This window comes from Bactrocera latifrons, unplaced genomic scaffold (genome assembly GCF_001853355.1).
Source record: "Bactrocera latifrons isolate USDA-ARS-PBARC rearing strain unplaced genomic scaffold, ASM185335v1 scaffold_87, whole genome shotgun sequence".
NCBI classification, from domain to species: Eukaryota; Metazoa; Arthropoda; class Insecta; order Diptera; family Tephritidae; genus Bactrocera; species Bactrocera latifrons.
This window is the reverse complement of record NW_017537567.1, coordinates 413143-431153: the sequence shown is the minus strand read 5'-3', so window position 1 is coordinate 431153 and position 18011 is coordinate 413143. Positions and strand designations below refer to the sequence as shown.

General features: G+C 35.3%; 1 protein-coding gene and 1 long non-coding RNA gene across 4 annotated transcripts in view; one reads left to right on the top strand and one right to left on the bottom strand.

Moving 5' to 3' along the window:
- LOC108977332 overlaps window positions 1-17789 on the top strand; it is a 32821-nt gene extending 15032 nt beyond the window's left edge. Inside the window, exons 2-3 of the long non-coding RNA XR_001994028.1 lie at window positions 16298-17247; window positions 17476-17789. This is a non-coding gene — a long non-coding RNA (uncharacterized LOC108977332). The remainder of the gene's footprint in view (window positions 1-16297; window positions 17248-17475) is intronic.
- LOC108977329 (protein PRRC2A) overlaps window positions 2528-18011 on the bottom strand; it is a 125272-nt gene continuing 109788 nt past the window's right edge. For 2 of the 3 annotated variants that reach the window (XM_018946947.1, XM_018946946.1), the window contains exons 5-8: window positions 14569-14665; window positions 13493-13687; window positions 8811-8971; window positions 6053-7207 (exon numbers count right to left, since the gene is read on the bottom strand). In XM_018946947.1, the coding sequence (XP_018802492.1) occupies window positions 6053-7207; window positions 8811-8971; window positions 13493-13687; window positions 14569-14665 (1608 nt within the window). Of the gene's footprint in view, window positions 7208-8810; window positions 8972-13492; window positions 13688-14568; window positions 14666-18011 lie in introns of all 3 variants that reach the window. The other variant, XM_018946945.1, reaches the window with a different exon arrangement.

Below are 18011 nucleotides of genomic sequence, written 5' to 3'. Positions count from 1 at the left end.
AAATTAAAGGAGACCTGAGTTTACGGGTTTTTGATAAAAGAGATTTAATTGCTAAAAAAAAAAACGAATTACATAAATTTCGTAAAAATTTACTGAACTTTTTGTTGTAACAAAATTAAAAAATATTTTTTTTACATATTTCAAAATTTTATTTTTAACAAAATACAGTTTTGTAAAACTTTGAATTAACTATATAAAAACATATTTTAAATTTTTCAAAATTTTGCATTTAACGGAAAAAGTTTAATTAGCTTTAAAAATAAGAATTATTTCAAAGGTTTGTCCGTTCGTCCGCCAGTCCACCCGTTCGTATGTTCCCGCAGTAACTTGAGTAAAAATTGAGATATCTTGATGAAGCTTTGTATCCGGGTTCCTTAGTACAACAAAAAAGTTCATGGATGGGCGTAATTGAACCACTGCCACGCCCACAAACTGCCTATAAACATAAACTGTAAAGTTTTAAAGCTAAAAAATGCTTTAGATTGATTTCGATTATAATATTTTATTAAAAGTTTTAAATGCATTATTACTGAAAAAAAAGTTGCTTTAATTTTTTTTTTTTTAGCCTCAACTGCCTTTATAACTTATATACATACATACATAATTTCTTATATACTCGTATATATTATACATAATACATTGAAATTAAATTAAATTTGTATAATTTATCACACATACATAAACGATTTACGGTACTTTATATCTATTAAAAAATAGCAACTACATTTTATAATTATAATTTTCACTTATTTAGTATGCTTTTAAGAATTAGAACTTTAGAATCAACCCTTAAAATAATGATCAAATGATCAGTTACATGAACAATCAAACAAACAATGTTTCGTCGATTCTTGCAACAATAAATGAATGCAACAAAACAATTTTCGCAAACAAATAACACAATCTTATACATTCATATGTATGTATGTACATAATATTTCTTTCTTAGCATAATTAAGTGGCAACTCTTTAGCATTTCACTTACAGCAAACTATGTGCATTAAACTTTAATACTGATTTTACATAGCATTTTTGTTTTTATAATTTTCGAATTCGCATATTCAGTAAGATGAATGTCCTATAGTTTCACTTTTCCTGTCAATTATGTATTCAATTTTTTTAAACTTCCAAGCTTATTATTATTATTTTTTTTTTCATAATAGTTAGTTTTTTTTTCAAATAATATTTTTKGCAACTTTGGGATCTATACGAGGATTTTGGTAAAATACTGAAAATATAGCAAAAAAAATTTTTTTTGAAATTTTGCAATGAAGGTAGGTACTGTGTTTTTAGTTTTAGTAAATCTTTTCTCCAGCGGTCAGTACCAAAAATTTCATGTTTCATCTAAGAAAATCTCTTGGGTATTGTTTTTTTACTCAAAGGAAAGAAATGATGAATCTTTGGTGGTAACTGTGGTTGGTAATTTCTTCGCATTCAGAATCTACTAACAAATATAAGAACATAATAGTGAGAGTAGATATTCTTTCTTGGCGTCTTTAGTGTCATCTCTAAATAGCAGAGTCTGGGTGTTTGTGCTTTCTCATTTTTATGCGATACCCAACTTCAGTAAAAATCAAAAATTATTATACCCTGAAGAAATATTGTGTTTGCCACGAAGTTTGTGCTGCCCAGAGAGAAATGTCGTTGACACAATGAAGTATACATTGTGACAAAAAAGTACCCGGATATGGTAAATAAAACGTAAAACGTTTAGTTTTTTGTGAAAGATGACGAGCACTCTTCCCATCTCTCTAATACTTGCCTGACTATTTTCAAGCACCATATTCCTTATTTGTTTTAAATATTTTCATCAGTTGAAGAGGTTGGAGCTCGAATGGAACTAGGCATTTTTTCAACGATCTATCGACCATCTTTGATTACAATTTCCGGGTGTTCTTTTGTCAGATAGCATACATTCAGTTCGAGATATTGATTTGAAATTTTGCACACGTGCTTTTCTCAAAAAAACTGTTTATAAGTCGTAACTGCTGATGTCGGCCTATTATACCATATATGTAGGTAACATACGAACTCACAGATCATAATCGGGATAAAGATCTTTATATATCTTTTATATATTTTGTGCTATAAGAAATGCAATTGTGAAAGATATTATGCTTCAGTTCCTCCGAAGTAAACCTTTTTCTTGCTATTCAAAAAGTTGTTTTTAACATTTCCTTGATGCTTGGCACAGAAATTTAGGAACGCTGAGTGACTTGAAAAAAGGATTAAGAAAACGTTAAAAATTACCTTTTTATGGATTTCAAAATTTTGTATCAAAGCACACTCTTTTTTTCTTTAAGGGGTTATAACTACTTGTGATTTTTCAAAAATAGTTTTTATCATATTGGTATAATATTTGTATACATCGAATATTTGACATATGTATAATATTTGAGAATAATTTGAAATTAAACTGATAAATATTTTCAGAGACTTAGAGAGCATATTTGTAAGGATTTTTTTAACTTACTGTACTCTGCTCGAAAACTAACGCGAAACACTGTTTTCAAAATCGGTTATGAAAATTTTCGCCGGCCGATTTGAATTTTTGACATGATTTTTTATAGATATATTTGTCAGTAATGATGGAAGTGATACGATTTTTGATAAAAGTTTCCTTTTAAGCCATTCCGGAGTGGAAATTTTTCCTCGAAAAACAATTTTTTTTGAAAGCCGCCATTTTGCCAAAAATCAAAATTTTGTCAAGTTCTTCGATCATTAACTTTACTCAGCTATTATAGCATATTTTTTCAATTTGAAATAGTTTGAACCAGAAAAATCTTTCTTACCGCCAGACATCTTTCTGTGCGATGCTCCTGGCTACCGGCTAAGGTATCAAGAGATTCTAAATCTTTTCAAAATTAATTGCCGATTATTAAAGTACTTTAAATTTTATAAATTTTTTAATTAAAATGTCTCTTAAACCTCCTCTTGACCACCTCTTAGCTGTAATATTGAAAAATTTTTTGACTGTATCCCTCCATGAAGGGATCAGAACCCTCAAAAGCAGCAAATAACTATTTGTTTGGAGTTGTAATATTCCAGGGAGAACAAATAGTTGAAAGCAGTGGTACATGTTCTTTGTTATAAATGTGTTCTTAACTAAAGGCTTTACTCTTACTTCGGGTATTCACAACAATATTTATCATAAAATTTGAATACACCTGAAAGCAGTTAAAAGTGTCCATAATACACGCAACCAAATGATGCCGATTTTTAGTAATTTAATTTCGTGAAATAGGTCTCTACGCTATGAACTACGCTCTTCGGTTTTTGTTCTATATAACATTACTCGTTTCAGTATTGAAATTTAAGTTTTTCTACTTTTGAACTAAAGTTATTTGCAGTGAACACACAATCAGTCTATACAAATAGTATCGATGAATGCAACTACATACACATCATTTTCCATCATATTCGCTAGAACTTTTAAAGGTTATGTTTGCTTTCAATCAAAATATATTTTTCAATCTATATGTATGTATGTATATGTTTACAATATTTTCTTGCTCATTGATTTATCAATTATACTGACTTATATATATATGTATATGTGTTTGTAGAATACATTGTTATATAGCAATTATTATGACTATCATCAGTTAGAACAAGATATAACTGTTTACATACGTCTTACGGTATTTCACTATTAAGCAAAATATGTCCTCTTGAGGTTAAGAGTAAATTTTTTATGCATTTATAGGTATATGTATGTATATTGTTGCTTCGATCTTTGTTATAGGTAAAGTTGAAAGAAAATATTGCATCACTTTATATTTTGTTTTTGTGGTTTTTTGTAAAAATCAATTAAATTTTCTTCATCGAAAAATACTTGTATGTATGTAGCTATGGTTGTATGTGTGTACTCGTTTGTAAGGTTATCGGTTATCATGTTATCAATTGAGTGTAGTTGCATGTGTGGGTTCTTTGCTGGTTCTTCTTTTCGGCTTTCAATTTTTTTTTCAAAACAATTTTTTATTTTTTTTTTCAAAATTATTTTCTTTTACACATTTAATTTTTTACCGTTTTCGAAATTCGTTTTCAATTAATTGGTTCGTTTTTCTTGCATGCCAATGAAAGTTTTGTTCGAAATGGTGGTTTATGGTGGGTACGTACATCGGTGAATTATTATGAATTAATATCGTTATTATTTTTTATCTCGCTCTCGTTTACTAAAAATTTATTAAATTTAAAACTCGTTTTTCTATACTTTGGCTATTTTCTCTAATATGTATGTAATATGGTATATATTCCCTAGTAGTATTTAGTTTCGAACTATTTCGTACATTTTTACTTTGATTTCGCAGTGTTTTGGTGATATTGAACTCAGTTGAGATTTTCTTTCTTTTCTTTCTTTTTTTTTAAATTTTTTTTCTTTTTTTTTTTTCTTTGGTTAATACCTTCAAATAGTACTAGTTTCATTCTCTTTATAAAAGTGTAACTTCCTAGAGAACACTTTTAATATTGCTGTGGATAAAGAACTACCAATAGCCTATGTCTCTACGTAGTTTATCTGGTTGATTTTGTTTACAGTATTCGTTGAAATTTCTCTATCAATTAATCCGCTACTTTCATTGCTAACTTTTTATTGCAAAAATCTCTCAAAAAATCCTAAATTTGTTTTAAAGCCCGCAATGATCTGGAAAAGTCCTTAAAGTAATGTTACATTTGTGGATATACATACATATGTATAGAATTACACGGTCTCTAACGCAGATGATATTTGGTTGAAACATCTGGGCTTAATTTCAGTTTCAGACCAACAAGACAGAATTTCTTACAGCTAAAAAGGCCCTTCATTTATTGAATAGCAATGTGTACATAAGACCTGTGTCGAGAATCTCAACCAAGCATCTTGCCAATTCGTTTATATCCTCCAAATGAAGTATATATTATACATTCTAAATTTTTGAGAGTATACAATTGAATTTCTCTTATTTTATGTGGACAAGTTTTTCTTCTTTATTCTTTATGAAAACCTTTTCGATCTTGTCCACCTAAGTTTCAGTTGAAATTTTATGTTAATCTCTTTTCCGAATCTACTTTCTCGAACATGATCTAAAGGATGTTTGAATTTTCCTCCACATAATGTTTAAACGGTCTTTAAATACTAGGAAATCTTCCGGTCGTGTTAAGCTAAAATAATGTTGAGATTTTATGTTGGTTACTTCAGTTTCAACTATTGAGCCCCTACAACCGGTGGTTTGTGGTTGATCTCTCAAAGCAGATAATTTTTGAACCGCTCTTTTTATAACTTCTGGGGAGTAACTATATCACTTTTGAAGTAAATTTTCTGATAAACTTTACTATCCAATCTAGTGTGTTAAATCTCCAGATATGGCTGCCTCGCAAAATAAAATAATAATCTTCTTAAACTTTCCATAAAATATATGTCTAACCATTATCGAGCTCGACATACACCAGACCACAATTTTAGTCCTGCTTACATCGCCTCACTCGCCTCAAAGTCTATGCCGCCTTAAACAAATGTGAGCTCACGATCGCTGCCCGCATCAATGAACTCAAAATCCTCGTAAACTCATTCACCATTTATCACGAAAACCGGACAAAATGCGGAAGGTTTACCACCACCACCCACACCACCATCCTGACCGTTATCCTTACCATTACCGTTATCCTTACAGTCTACTAGTTTGACATGTCGTTGTCTGGTCTGCGGCTTCTGCTGCTTCTTTTCACTACCATTTGCTTTCATTTGTTTCGGTCGTTGTGCCGCCTCTAACTCATCACCATCGGTTGTGTCCAAATCCTCTTCTTCTGTGGCGGCGGTGCCGGTGCCACCACCTTCCAGCACCGCTGTAGTCGTATCGGTACCAGCGCCACCAACGTCACCATCACCATTGCCACCATCCTCACCCTCGTCATCTTCTTCGTAGCCGTTGCTCTCGCCACTCTCCGCCTCTTCGACGGTCTCGAGTTCGCCGCCGGCCAGCGTTGTTGAGCAATAACAGTACGACAAATTGGTTTTGAGATCTTCACAGAATTGTTGCTGTTGCGCAATGCTTGCAATGCGCTCGCGCGCAAACTCTCACATATAGGCCGGTTTCAGTTTATAGGCACGCTTCCAAATTTCACACAAACAAACTGTCGAGTGAAAGCGATAGAATATTGCCAATGGCATGGACACATGCGTTATTATCGTCCACGCCCACAGACCATAGAAATTTAACTGTATCGGATGTGATTCGGCACGTGACTTCTCCAACGTGCTGATCGCCCACATCGCCAAATTCACGACCAACATAAATGTCACAATCTCACGGCCGGGTTTCTTACGTATATGCTCCGGTGTGATGGCCTGTCGTCGGCTCGCATCCAAGATGAATAATGTCTGGCAAGCCGTTTGCACAATGGAGGCGAGCGCATTCAACGGTACTAACATATCATCACTGCGCAACGTGAAATGTCCGGCGATCACTGTGAATATATTGTACAAAAAGGAACCAGTCTGCGCACCGACCAACAAAATATCATCCAACGAGAAGCTGCGATACCAATCATATTGCAGATGTCGTATTTGTATCATGCCGATGAGTGTTGCTATTGTCGCTGTGCCGTAGATGAGCAGCTCACAGATGGTCACCTCGGTGACGGCCAGGGCGACAAAGTCTGGTCGCGAGATCAACACGAAGAAGAGAATGAGCGAAATGATGGTCAGCACGAGTATGAGTATGCCAACGAAGAGACCCTTGTGCGCGCGCGCACAATCCACCGAATAGTGATGGGGTGAACGCTTCATCGGCGAACTGATCGTGTCCGGACGTTGTGGCGCTGGTGTTGGCGGTCGCGAAATGCTACGCCACATCACATACAATATGGCGGCGCAGATCAATGAATACTCAATGGTGCAGGGAAAGAGGAATGGTGAGGCATCTTGTACCAGTGTGCCGAGTATATTGGTACGTCGACATTCGAAAATTTGATAAGGACCCTTGAGTCCCCGCGGTATACGCAAATGTGCTGTGGGATCGGTGGGTATTACCGCCGGTATGTTTGCGTGTCCACGCGAATGTCCGGGTATGCGATGTGAAATGCGTAGCGTGCGATTTTCCGGGTTGTAGAATGTCAATATTTCGTGCTTCGTCTCCTGTATCAGCACATTTAGCCAAACTGCCAAATTGGTGCCGATCATATGCATAAGACCGAAGCGTGCGATGATTTTATAGCGATAGACCTTGATTTGCTGCAAGTAAGAGATTTAGTGTGAATGAAGTTATACAGTAAATGAATTATTTATATAATATTATGAAGAACGGATTGTGTTCTGAAAAACAAATACTGGAAACTATTATAAATCTTCAATACAGTTAACAAAACAGTTCTAAGCTTTTCTCTTTACAAACATTAGCTGCTTAAGTCAAGTAACTACTTTTCTCCATATGATAGCCAATGCTCCTATAGGTGGAGTTGATCGGGGCAAGTATTCTTCACCTTCGTTAACGGCAGCTATACTATAACCGACCATGTTTCTATGAATGTACAGTAGGGCGCATTGAAAAGGTCCCAAAGTTGTAGTCATTTTCACTATTCCTGCTAAGTGATTTTGGACTCCGATCTGGTTTCGTTGCTGAAAAGTTATCGATAAGTCCTGGAAGTATTCTATGCATTATGTATTAAACTTTGACTTCATACCCGATCACGTGGATCATAGAGTCGCCAAACCAAACTCTGGCGGCTTCTTCTCTGCCCATATACCGGCGAGGAAGTTGTGGGTCGAAAAAAAAGCCGTTAGAGGAGAGGGACAGTGAGCTTCTTTACGGATGGGTCATGGGAATGGTTAGTGGGAAAGTGTACTCTCAGAAGCTCCCTATCAAAGACATTAAGGTAGCAGTAGATATACTGCTCCGGAGTGCAGCCTCCTTCAGAGAAGTGACCATCCAATCAGACAACAGAGCGGCGAATTCAAGGCTAGTATTCATTAACAGTGCATTCAGAGTTGGTCAAGGGGTGCCTAACGGTATGGGTGCCAGGCGACAACTGAGGTACCAAGAAAAGGCACTCTAGAACTGCTATCAGTAGAATGAGAGCGAGTCGGTGCTCACGTATCCTCTCATGTTCTACTACTAGTTTCGCTGGAGTTTGGCCAATATTGGGCCACCATCGGTACATGTACTGTTGCGAAAACCTTTTAGCCCACGATCGGTCGCAAGAGACCTAGGGATCTCATTGCCCTCAGTAGGAATAGCATCTACTTAGGTGTGGAGCTTTTAAGAGGCTATTGCTCTATTTGCGACCATGCTGTAAGGATGTAAATCTTATCAAACGCCATCTGTAGAAACTATAACAATGAAGATGAAGAGATTATTGAGATTTTCCGGAACCTAACTTTAATTAAAACGCTAAGAACACGTGAGTTCGCAGAACTGATCTCTAGAGTATATCCTATTGAACATTTTTCAGTAAACGCAATTTCGAAATTCGAAAGAAAATAGTAATATTATGAGAGCTAACTATGAAAAACGAAGAAATTACTTGTTACCCTGCTACACATCTTTCCAAAAAATATGGTTTGTACTATTATCTAGCTGCAAGTTGTACAGTGTTATTGCTTTAAATAAATTAACTCGCTATGGAAACGTTTTTGGGTGTCTCATCTTATGCATTTCTTTCCAACTTTGAACAAGAACCTTCCTACAGCCATTTGTTACATGGTTTTAACATAATACAAGCGTAAAATAACCAGGTAAAATTAGGTGTAAAAATTACGTTAACCTGTTCGCTTAATTAGTCCGTAAAATAAAGATATTTACAATTAACACAATTTTACCACCGCTAAGCCCACTTACCTCGTTATTAAGGAATATAAAGTACATTTGTATGAAGATGAATGCCATTCGCGTCGCCGGCGTCAATGCTAACAGAACATTATGACACTTGGTGTCCGGATTCAATTCGAAATACTGACCGAACTCCAAGCCCGAATAGATCATGCTGCCAATGCCAAAAGCTGTAAAAGCAAAAAATATACATGTAAATAAGCGACGAAAGGAAAAATAGTAATAAGTGAAAATAATGTGTTGAAATAAAATTAGGTATAAATTAGAATTGGCAACAGCCTCAGAAGGCGTCATTAACCGAATTACAACGTCAATTAGGCGCAGCAATTAAAGGCAACGCAGTGCGCCGTCAGCTGGTGCCGAACCCTTCCCAAGTGCAAAGACTAATGAACTGACAAGTCGAACAGCAGTTGCAATTTATTTGGCGAATCAAGGTGGCTGCGCTCGGAAAAAGAAAACCAATAAATAAGAAAAAGCGAAAAATATGTTGTACATCAAAGCCATTGCCAGCCAAATACGGCCGGCCATTTATTTTTCAACTGAATATTATATTATTTTCAACGAAAGCTATAGAGACCATTCGTCTAAAGTTCAAGTAAATTGCAATATTTATTATATTTGTTGAAGAATTTAAAGATTCTTAGGCTAGTAAAGGATAAAGCAGCATTTGCTGGCGCTAGTTAATCCACAATTGAGCGATGTGCAATAAATAAATTTTGTGAGGCAAAAAAKAAATAAATAAATGAAAAGGAAAACAGCAATGCGTTGAAATCCGCTATCCATTTTATATCCTGCTTTGCAAAATTTTCCGAGTTTCTCAATAAAAATAAAGATAAGATCTACGAGATAGAAATCGAGTGTCCCACCAATGTACCAGTACTTTGCCTTTTTTAAATATATTTGTATGTGTGTATGTTAGTTGTAAATGCTGTGGTACGAATAAGTGGCCATTTTCCATTTCAATCACTTTTATGTTTCCTTTGGGAAATCTGCGTAACATTACATACACAGTGTGTGGAAAAGAGGCAGGGTAACTCCTTACAAATGGCTGAAATCCAAAGCAATAAAAACTTTCCTTTTCTTAACTTTGGATTGAGACTCTTTAATATTTCTAACAATCTGGCAGATTAAGTATATTCCGTAGTCGTTTAAAAATACATACGGTTTTTTGCTACTTTTATTTTTTGCTCTAAAACATTTACGTTTACGTAAGCAAGAACCATAATTCGTTTACAAAAAAATTGGTAAAAAACGTTTTTTGGTTTTTTTTTTTTTTTTGTTTAAAATAAATCATACCTTAAAATTATTGCATTTCACTATCCTGACATAACTATTTAGCTCGCTAAAACTCAAAAATCAGAAAGTAATGGCTATGATACAAAAATAGTAAGTTTCTTCTTTAAAATTCTCTTCTGCTTTCCTTTGTGCGGGCTTTTCCAGTGCGGTTTGTGAATAAACCTTTTTCAGAAAAGAAATTTTGTGAAATGTCATTAAACCTGACATTTCTCAAATCATCATCTTTCCATTGAAGAAGAATGAAATGTAGTCTCTTCCAACAAGAGTTAGGACGAACTTTGCGTAGCTTTTATCTACCGTTTGAACATGAATTTTGATTAGGTTCGATCATTCTATCGAATTTTAACCTTGCTTGCCATGGTCTTGTCCTAATCGTCTAAAATACAATACATGGGTTTACCAATATATTGGATGACAGACACCTCTTGATAATCTCGTCTTTTGTGACACGGCATCAAATACAGGGTTAGTCCGGGAAGTAATAGGACTGATTTTGTTCCGCCGCGACTGTACTTCGGAGCGTTCACGCATCGACTGGATTCGGTAGAGGGCGTTCCGAGCACCTAGAGCCAGGACAAACCTTTTTTGTGCCACATGTTTCTATGAGTGGTGCAAGCCGAAAATTTTGTATGAATCTCGGTAAATCTGCGCCGTTTAAGATTAAAGATGATTAAGCGGGCTTACAAAGATGCCGCTTTAGAAGAAGTGGTGTGTGAGAAAACGATGCTCATTGTTTTTTTTGACATCAAAGGCATCGTTCACCATGAATTTGTTCCTCCTGCACAAACTGTCAACGCCAAGTTGTACATGAAGGTCCTCAAGAGACTCAAACTCAATTGGGTAAATCAGGTCCGAGAAGACATCGTAGCCGATTGAAAACTGCACCACGACAACGCCCCGGCTCACATCACCTTTCTTATGAGCATCTACTTAATGAAGACCGGCGTCCCAACGCTTCCGCAGCCGCCTTACAGCCTAGATGTGGTGCAAAATCCAAGTGTCGTCGGCCCATATTTCCAGACTCTTTTTAAGAATAGCTTCTCGCAAACGACACATAACGCCCAAATAGTATTCCTTCTGGTTGACGGTTTGGCTGGTCGGAAGGAATACGGAGTATTCCACACCTCGACAGTCGAAGAAAACTGCCAACATAAACTTGATTTCTGATTTGCCTTGGCGTAGTTCTTTCGGCTGCGGCATACCTTTGCCAAATTTTCGGACGATTGTTCGTCTGTTTCCGGGCAAATATTTTACAGAATTTCGTGATTTTGGCACCAATCGTGCTTAGGCTCAAATGGTATTTTAAAATGATTTGCACTGATCCTTTTGATATTCCGACGAAGTCAGTAAGATCTCTGAACATTAAACGTCGATTGTCAAGCACCAATTCCTATATTTTATTGACGTCCTGATCATCAGTTGATGCTGATGGCTCTTCTGGACGTGATTCGTCATCAGTGCGTTCAATGAAAAACACTTGCTCGCGACAAGTAATTGTCATCGAATGCCTTTTCCAGTATTCGGAACATTTCGGCACCAGAAATTTAATGAAACTTCTTTGTTGAATAATTTCACTCATCGCAAAAATCGCCGAACGCACTTCATGTGCTTCAGAAAGATGAAGATGAAGGTTATACTAAAAAATTATGATTATTTTGATTTGACATTGATCACAGATATTACTGACAGTCATAGCAATCTAGAAAAAAATATTTCGACGAATGGGTTTTCGCGCGTAGCACTAACTCGGTTCTCCGTTCAATTGTTGTAAAACCATGGCTTTAAATTTTCAGAAAGAAATTCATAGCTAGTTTGTGTTTAATAGCTTCCCACGCATGGAATGTTTTTCAAACTTATTTTCTTTTTTCTTTTTATATATAATGTTAAAAATATTGTTTTAACGCTCACTGAAGTCTTGAAAAAGTAATTGCTCATGGTAGCGGAGATTCAAACTTTAACACCCTGGGTGTATTTTTGTCATATCCAAATATCCAAAATAAAAATCTCGGAAGAGTTAACTAACAGATAGTTAACTTACATATATGTTAATATGTTTAAGAGCCTTTGTTTTTAGTTTTGAGTGAGTAAATTTTAGGTTAACCGCAAAATTTTAATCTTCCTGCACCTAAAATGCAAAATAACGTAACACCACTTTTCGTAAGTTTACAAGTGAAGGAAAAACGATATAACAGAAAACACTCATATTGAAACAAAATGTCTAAGATGGTTATAAAAGAGTTATATATTAGATATATTGGACAGTGAAAGCTTAAAAGTTTATGATTCATATATTTCATATGTTGTAGTGAATCGTAAGCAATAAAAAACTCAATTTCAATGTTTTATATGTATGATACGTTGTTTTGCATTATAAGTGACGATGTGTAAAATTTAACTGATTCAAGAACTGAAAGTCTTCAATTATAGTTAAACTGGTTTTTACATTGACTGGCCTTTGGAAGTAGAAGAAGTTTAATTTACTTTTAATTTAAGGCAGAACAAAGTCACTGAGATTTAACCCAGTTGACCGTAGTGCTCTTCATCTTTCATATTTTTCGATATTTATTTTTTTTAATTTCATCAAACGACTGTATTATTTTCATATCTTTATGATATTTTATGATTATTTAGTTCAGATAACAACTTTTAATATACAATTCTTATGAATTTTATTACAGTTTTGCATTTTTCATATTTTTTTTAACTACACCCTAATAAATCTTGTTAAAAATGCTTTTATTTTTGACACATAAATATAATGAACGACCCTCTGTATTTTTGCTATTAATTTTTCATATTGTCAGAATAATTTATACAGAACAAAAGTGTGGGAGAAAAATGATAGTACGATTTTAATTTTACTGCTGGAAAATTAAGGTCCCTTGCAAAATTCTGCTTAATTCTGTTTCGTCTCATTTTGCAAACCCCATGCTTTTAGTGCAAAGGAAAGGCTTTTAGTGAGAGTTCTGGATAATATTCCTTTTACAGCAGCATTTACTAAATGTGATATATGTATGTATGTAATTGTGCATATTAACTTACAACGCCAACTTCATAAATTTTCATTAAAAGCATAAGAATGTGCATGTCTTAAAGCGAGCAAATAAATCTTCGTCTTCATAAATTCAGCGAATACGCAAGAGCGGACAATTTTATTTAACTTAAAACGCAAGATGCGAACGATACCGCTAGTGAGAAGTAGTTGCGTTTAAAGTAGTAAACTCGTTTATATTATTTATCTACAGTGTGTATGTGTATTGAAGTATCAGTTAAGGCTAGAGCAGCTGCTCGATGCCACCATCAACTTGACCGCTTCATTTCCAGCGCACCAACGTTTCGGCGTGCACACACGAGTACCTACAAATTTTAGCCGGACATTCCCACAAAATACTCACCCACTGCGCCCATACGCAGATAGAAGGATCCGTAGTGATGCTGCCGGCCGAGCGGTGCCAATAGCGAGGGCCTTCGGGCGGGTATCACCGACGGTATGCGTTTGTTGTGCATCGAATTGCTGTCCGTGTCCGATTCGTCCATGCTCTCCGAGGCGGTGGAGGAACGCGCTTTTGATGTTGATTTGCTGGGCGAAGCTGAAATGAAAGGATAAAGAAATCATGAAATATCAGTTTTCAGTTGTGTTCTCTTTCTTTTTTCAATTTATTTTCATTTTTATTTCATTTTATTTTATCTTTTTTTTTGTGGTTTAAATGAGCTCATATGTATGTGTGACTGTGCATAACTGTTTGGTTAATTATGCGTGGACGGACTTTCGGCGCGATTAACGTTGATGTTTGGTAATGACACGCGTAATAAGGAATATCAATAAAACGGCGGAAAAACATTTTAATTACCTATACTCTCTCTCGACATTATTTTACTTTATTTAATTTTCTACTTAATTTTTTATTTTTTTGTTATTTTTGCAAGGCTTTTAATTTATCATTTTTTGTTTGTTGCTTTTCATGTACGTATTTCACATTGAAAGGACATATAAGTAAGTAAGGAACGATTTAAAAAATATCTAAGAATATGTCCCCAAAGTTATAGAAGAATTGGCGGGCAAGATAGCAAAACTAAACGTCGAATCGAATTGTGGCAAAATTTATTATCTTCGGCATTAAATTATCTTCTATTTAAACTAAAAAAAAAAAAATAAGCCTTGTTTGAACATATTTTTTAACAAAATAAAGTGGAAGTTTTTTTGGAAAAAACCCGTTTTTTTCAAGCTTTCAAAAGTTTTAGAATTTTATACTTTTTTTTAGAACTTTTTTAGTTTAACTAGAAGATATGTTATTAAAAAATATAATAATATAATAAAACGCCAGTCGTTCCTTCTTTTCACAATTTGGCGCTTCCACTGATTTCGACCAATTTAAGTAGTAAATAATTGTTACAAACTTGAAGAACTTGCTACGTTTAATTTCGATTATTTTATTTAGTTCAATATTTTTTTACTCTCTTTGGTACTTACTTATATTCGCTGGTATTTTCGGTCGTCCCCATAATAGCGTGGCATACATAAATAGCAAAAATATCATACTACCAATGTACAAGTAAAGATAATAAACCTGGAAATAAAGAAAAAAATTTATGATCAATATATTTATACGTTAAGAACTCGGCTATAACCGCGTAAGAGCTTTCTACGCCAGTAAAGAAGATGCATTAAGATAAAAAATCACCCGGAAATTGTAATTAAACTCCACATGTAAATGATATTTCAAAGAAATGTATTTTGCTAAGTAAGAAAATCGTCAGGCAAGTGTTAGAGACTTCGGAAAAGAGATAGATATCTCCCCCTAGTCCGTTCAAATGATTTAGATGGATATTTTGGGTATGGAAAGCGTTCTTGCTCGATTCGCCTCGAAAAAGCTGATTTTTTTTTTTTTTAAGTATTTACGATACAGATCTTTTTGAAACTGCTAGATCGTGCGAATTCCGGTCCCATATTCATGGAGAGCATTAAAGCTGCCGGTGAGACGTGTGTTTGTGAGTTTGACATGCAAACAAGTGAACAGTCATCGGAATGCAGAAAAAACGAGCCGAAACCAACACAAACACGCCAAAGCCTCTGAAAAATCAAGGTAATGCCCAATGTTTTTGTTTCAATATTGGTGGTATTTTGCATCATAAATTTGTTCCGGAGCGAAAACGGTCAATAACGGGTTATATTTGGCCTTATTGATACGTTTGCGAGCGAACTTCCGTCGAAAATAGTCGAAAATGCCCGTAATTGTCGAAAAAATATCATAGATTTTATGTGATGATAATTCAACATCACCACCCAAACTGAAATCGTCTCTCCGTAGAACCCATTTTCACTCGATCGAAAAGATATTCGCTGAAAGAACTGAAGGCCACCGCAAAAAGTGAACATGAAAAGTGTTTCGAGGACTGGAAAAATCGTTTTCATGAAAATATGGATAATTTTGAAGTTGTTGCACTATCCAATTCACGAACATACGACAATTCTGGTGGTCAAGCGACTTCAGTTCCTGCGTCAATTTGATCTTGTAACAATGTAGGCCAAGATCTTTTCATAAAATTTGCCACAACGACGCCAAAGCGATGCTCATCGCTTGATAACGTCGTGTGAGAGACTGATTTGTGTGTTTCTTAATTGATGCGGGCACTTCTTTGCCTCACTGGCACGGGAACATTTTGTACTGTGCTCGTAGATTCAAATTTTTGCAGTAGACGCACAATTGTTGATCTGCCGACCATAAATTAGACGTAGCGCTTTAAAAATTGAAACCACTTACTCCGAATTTCGGTAGTAAATTTTAATAATTTCGACTCATTGTTAGATCGTATATCTTTCTATGATGAAATGACAAATCTTACTGAAGGGAAATGTTAAAAATAAAAGTAGATTGTTTCAATATTTTATTTGATTATTATTATTTTTTTTTTTATTTTTATTTAAGCTATTTAAGGAAGTTTTTCAAAATATAACTACGCACCCTTGATAAAGAAGAATGATAACTTGCCATTATATTTATATAAGTTGTGTGCCGTTACTGTACCTATTATAACCAAATATATGTCGGTAAAAGACTTAGATTATTGTCAGATATGTAAATATAAGGGTTTATGTACTATAAGTTTCATTTAAAATACCTGACATTATTTTTCTTCGATGTATACTTAATGCTTTCATTATTTTTCTCCTCTATTATTTATTAAAATGCGTGGAATAGGCCTACAAGGAATAATTCCAGCGAAAATATGCAAATCAATAGACGCCTGAAGCAGCACACATACACACACATACACACACATACAAGTATGCCTCACCGACACTATTGACATATGATTGACCGAAAAAAGATTTATTGAACTCGCTGCCACCACAATACTTTGGCCACGACAATCGATAATATCAACGACACGCCAAACAAACACACACACACACATGCAGCACAGGCACTGGGCCTGTGTGGCAAATTGTTTGCAAACGATGACTATTAATCCAGGGAAATGCACTTCCGCAATCAATGGCTGGCGTTGAAGCGTGTAGAAAACATGGCTACACAGACACGCATACACACAAATGCTCATCAACACACACGCGCGCACGAAGGGACGCACTCGAAAGCAATATTTCTAAGGCTCGTTAGCGATCGCTTACACGTACGTTGTTATTGCATGTGGATAACAACAACAATAAATCTACGCGTGTTAGCGCCGCGAATGCAGTTAACGACAATCAGGCAACAATAGCAATAATAACAAGAACGAAAACAACAATACAACAGCATGTCAGTTAGACAGTCAGCGTTCGCGGCCATTAGTTGCAGCATAAGTCAAAATGTTGTTGCCACACCATGTCTTACAGGCTACGCACCAGCTTAGATACCTATTGAGCTGTATAGATGGTTGCTGTTTGCATTTATATACCTCTAAGTGTGTAGGGAAACAGAAAGATTACGGCCAAAGAGCAGACAGCAAGGCAGGCAGCAACGAGTAAATGTCGTCTGCAATTGAACATGACATGTAGCATGACTTCCAGTCAACCAAGGCAAACAGACAGCCGTTTGCGCCGTTAGGCGTGCCACCAACGCCTCACCACCACCACCATAGGCAGTCGAAGCGGTGAGTGAGCATTTGGTGAGGAAAGCTGAGCAGCTTTCAAGCCAGTCAATGCGATGTAAGTATGTGGTTGTGGGCGCAGAATATTTATCGTTTGTCTGTCCATACTGTTTACCATGTTTTCTGTCTTTTCTCAAATTGTCTGCAGGGACGACTTGCCTAACACATTGACAAAGTGTGACACCTTCCTAAAGAAATGCTTACAAATTGAATTCATTTGTATTTTTTTTTTTGTTGTTGTTGACATTTTTCAAAATTTCATTTTCTTTTTGTACTATATTTTCAGATTTTCTTTTAATTTTGCTCCTCTGTAACACTCACAGGTGAAACACGCTCGACAAGACAAATTATATTGCAGATAGATGATCAAGTGATTGCTTGATACATTCGACAGCAGAATAATGTTGCCAGATGGGAGATTTTCGTGAAGCAAATCACCAACTCAGCCAAAAAAATACGTAGCAACAGTTTATTATTCAAATAAAGTGGGCTCTGGCCCTACTCATCCTATATAAACATTACTTTTAAGTTTCCATATGCTTCCTTTAAGCTAAAACACTAATATAATATTACAAATATAGATAAATAAGCCAAAATTCATAATAAAAACAGATAAATAAACAACTAAAAAACCAAAAGTTGATATCTTATTTTATTTCTTTAATGAATGCAACTAGTAGACTTAAAATACACTTTTTTCGAAATCTACTGAACCAATCTCGAAAATTCGACCACCGGCATTTGCCCCTGGACTCGGGGTATAAATTCGGTGTATGTTTCGCATACCCTAGGTGAGTCCATCATCGCGTAAAATGCATTTTT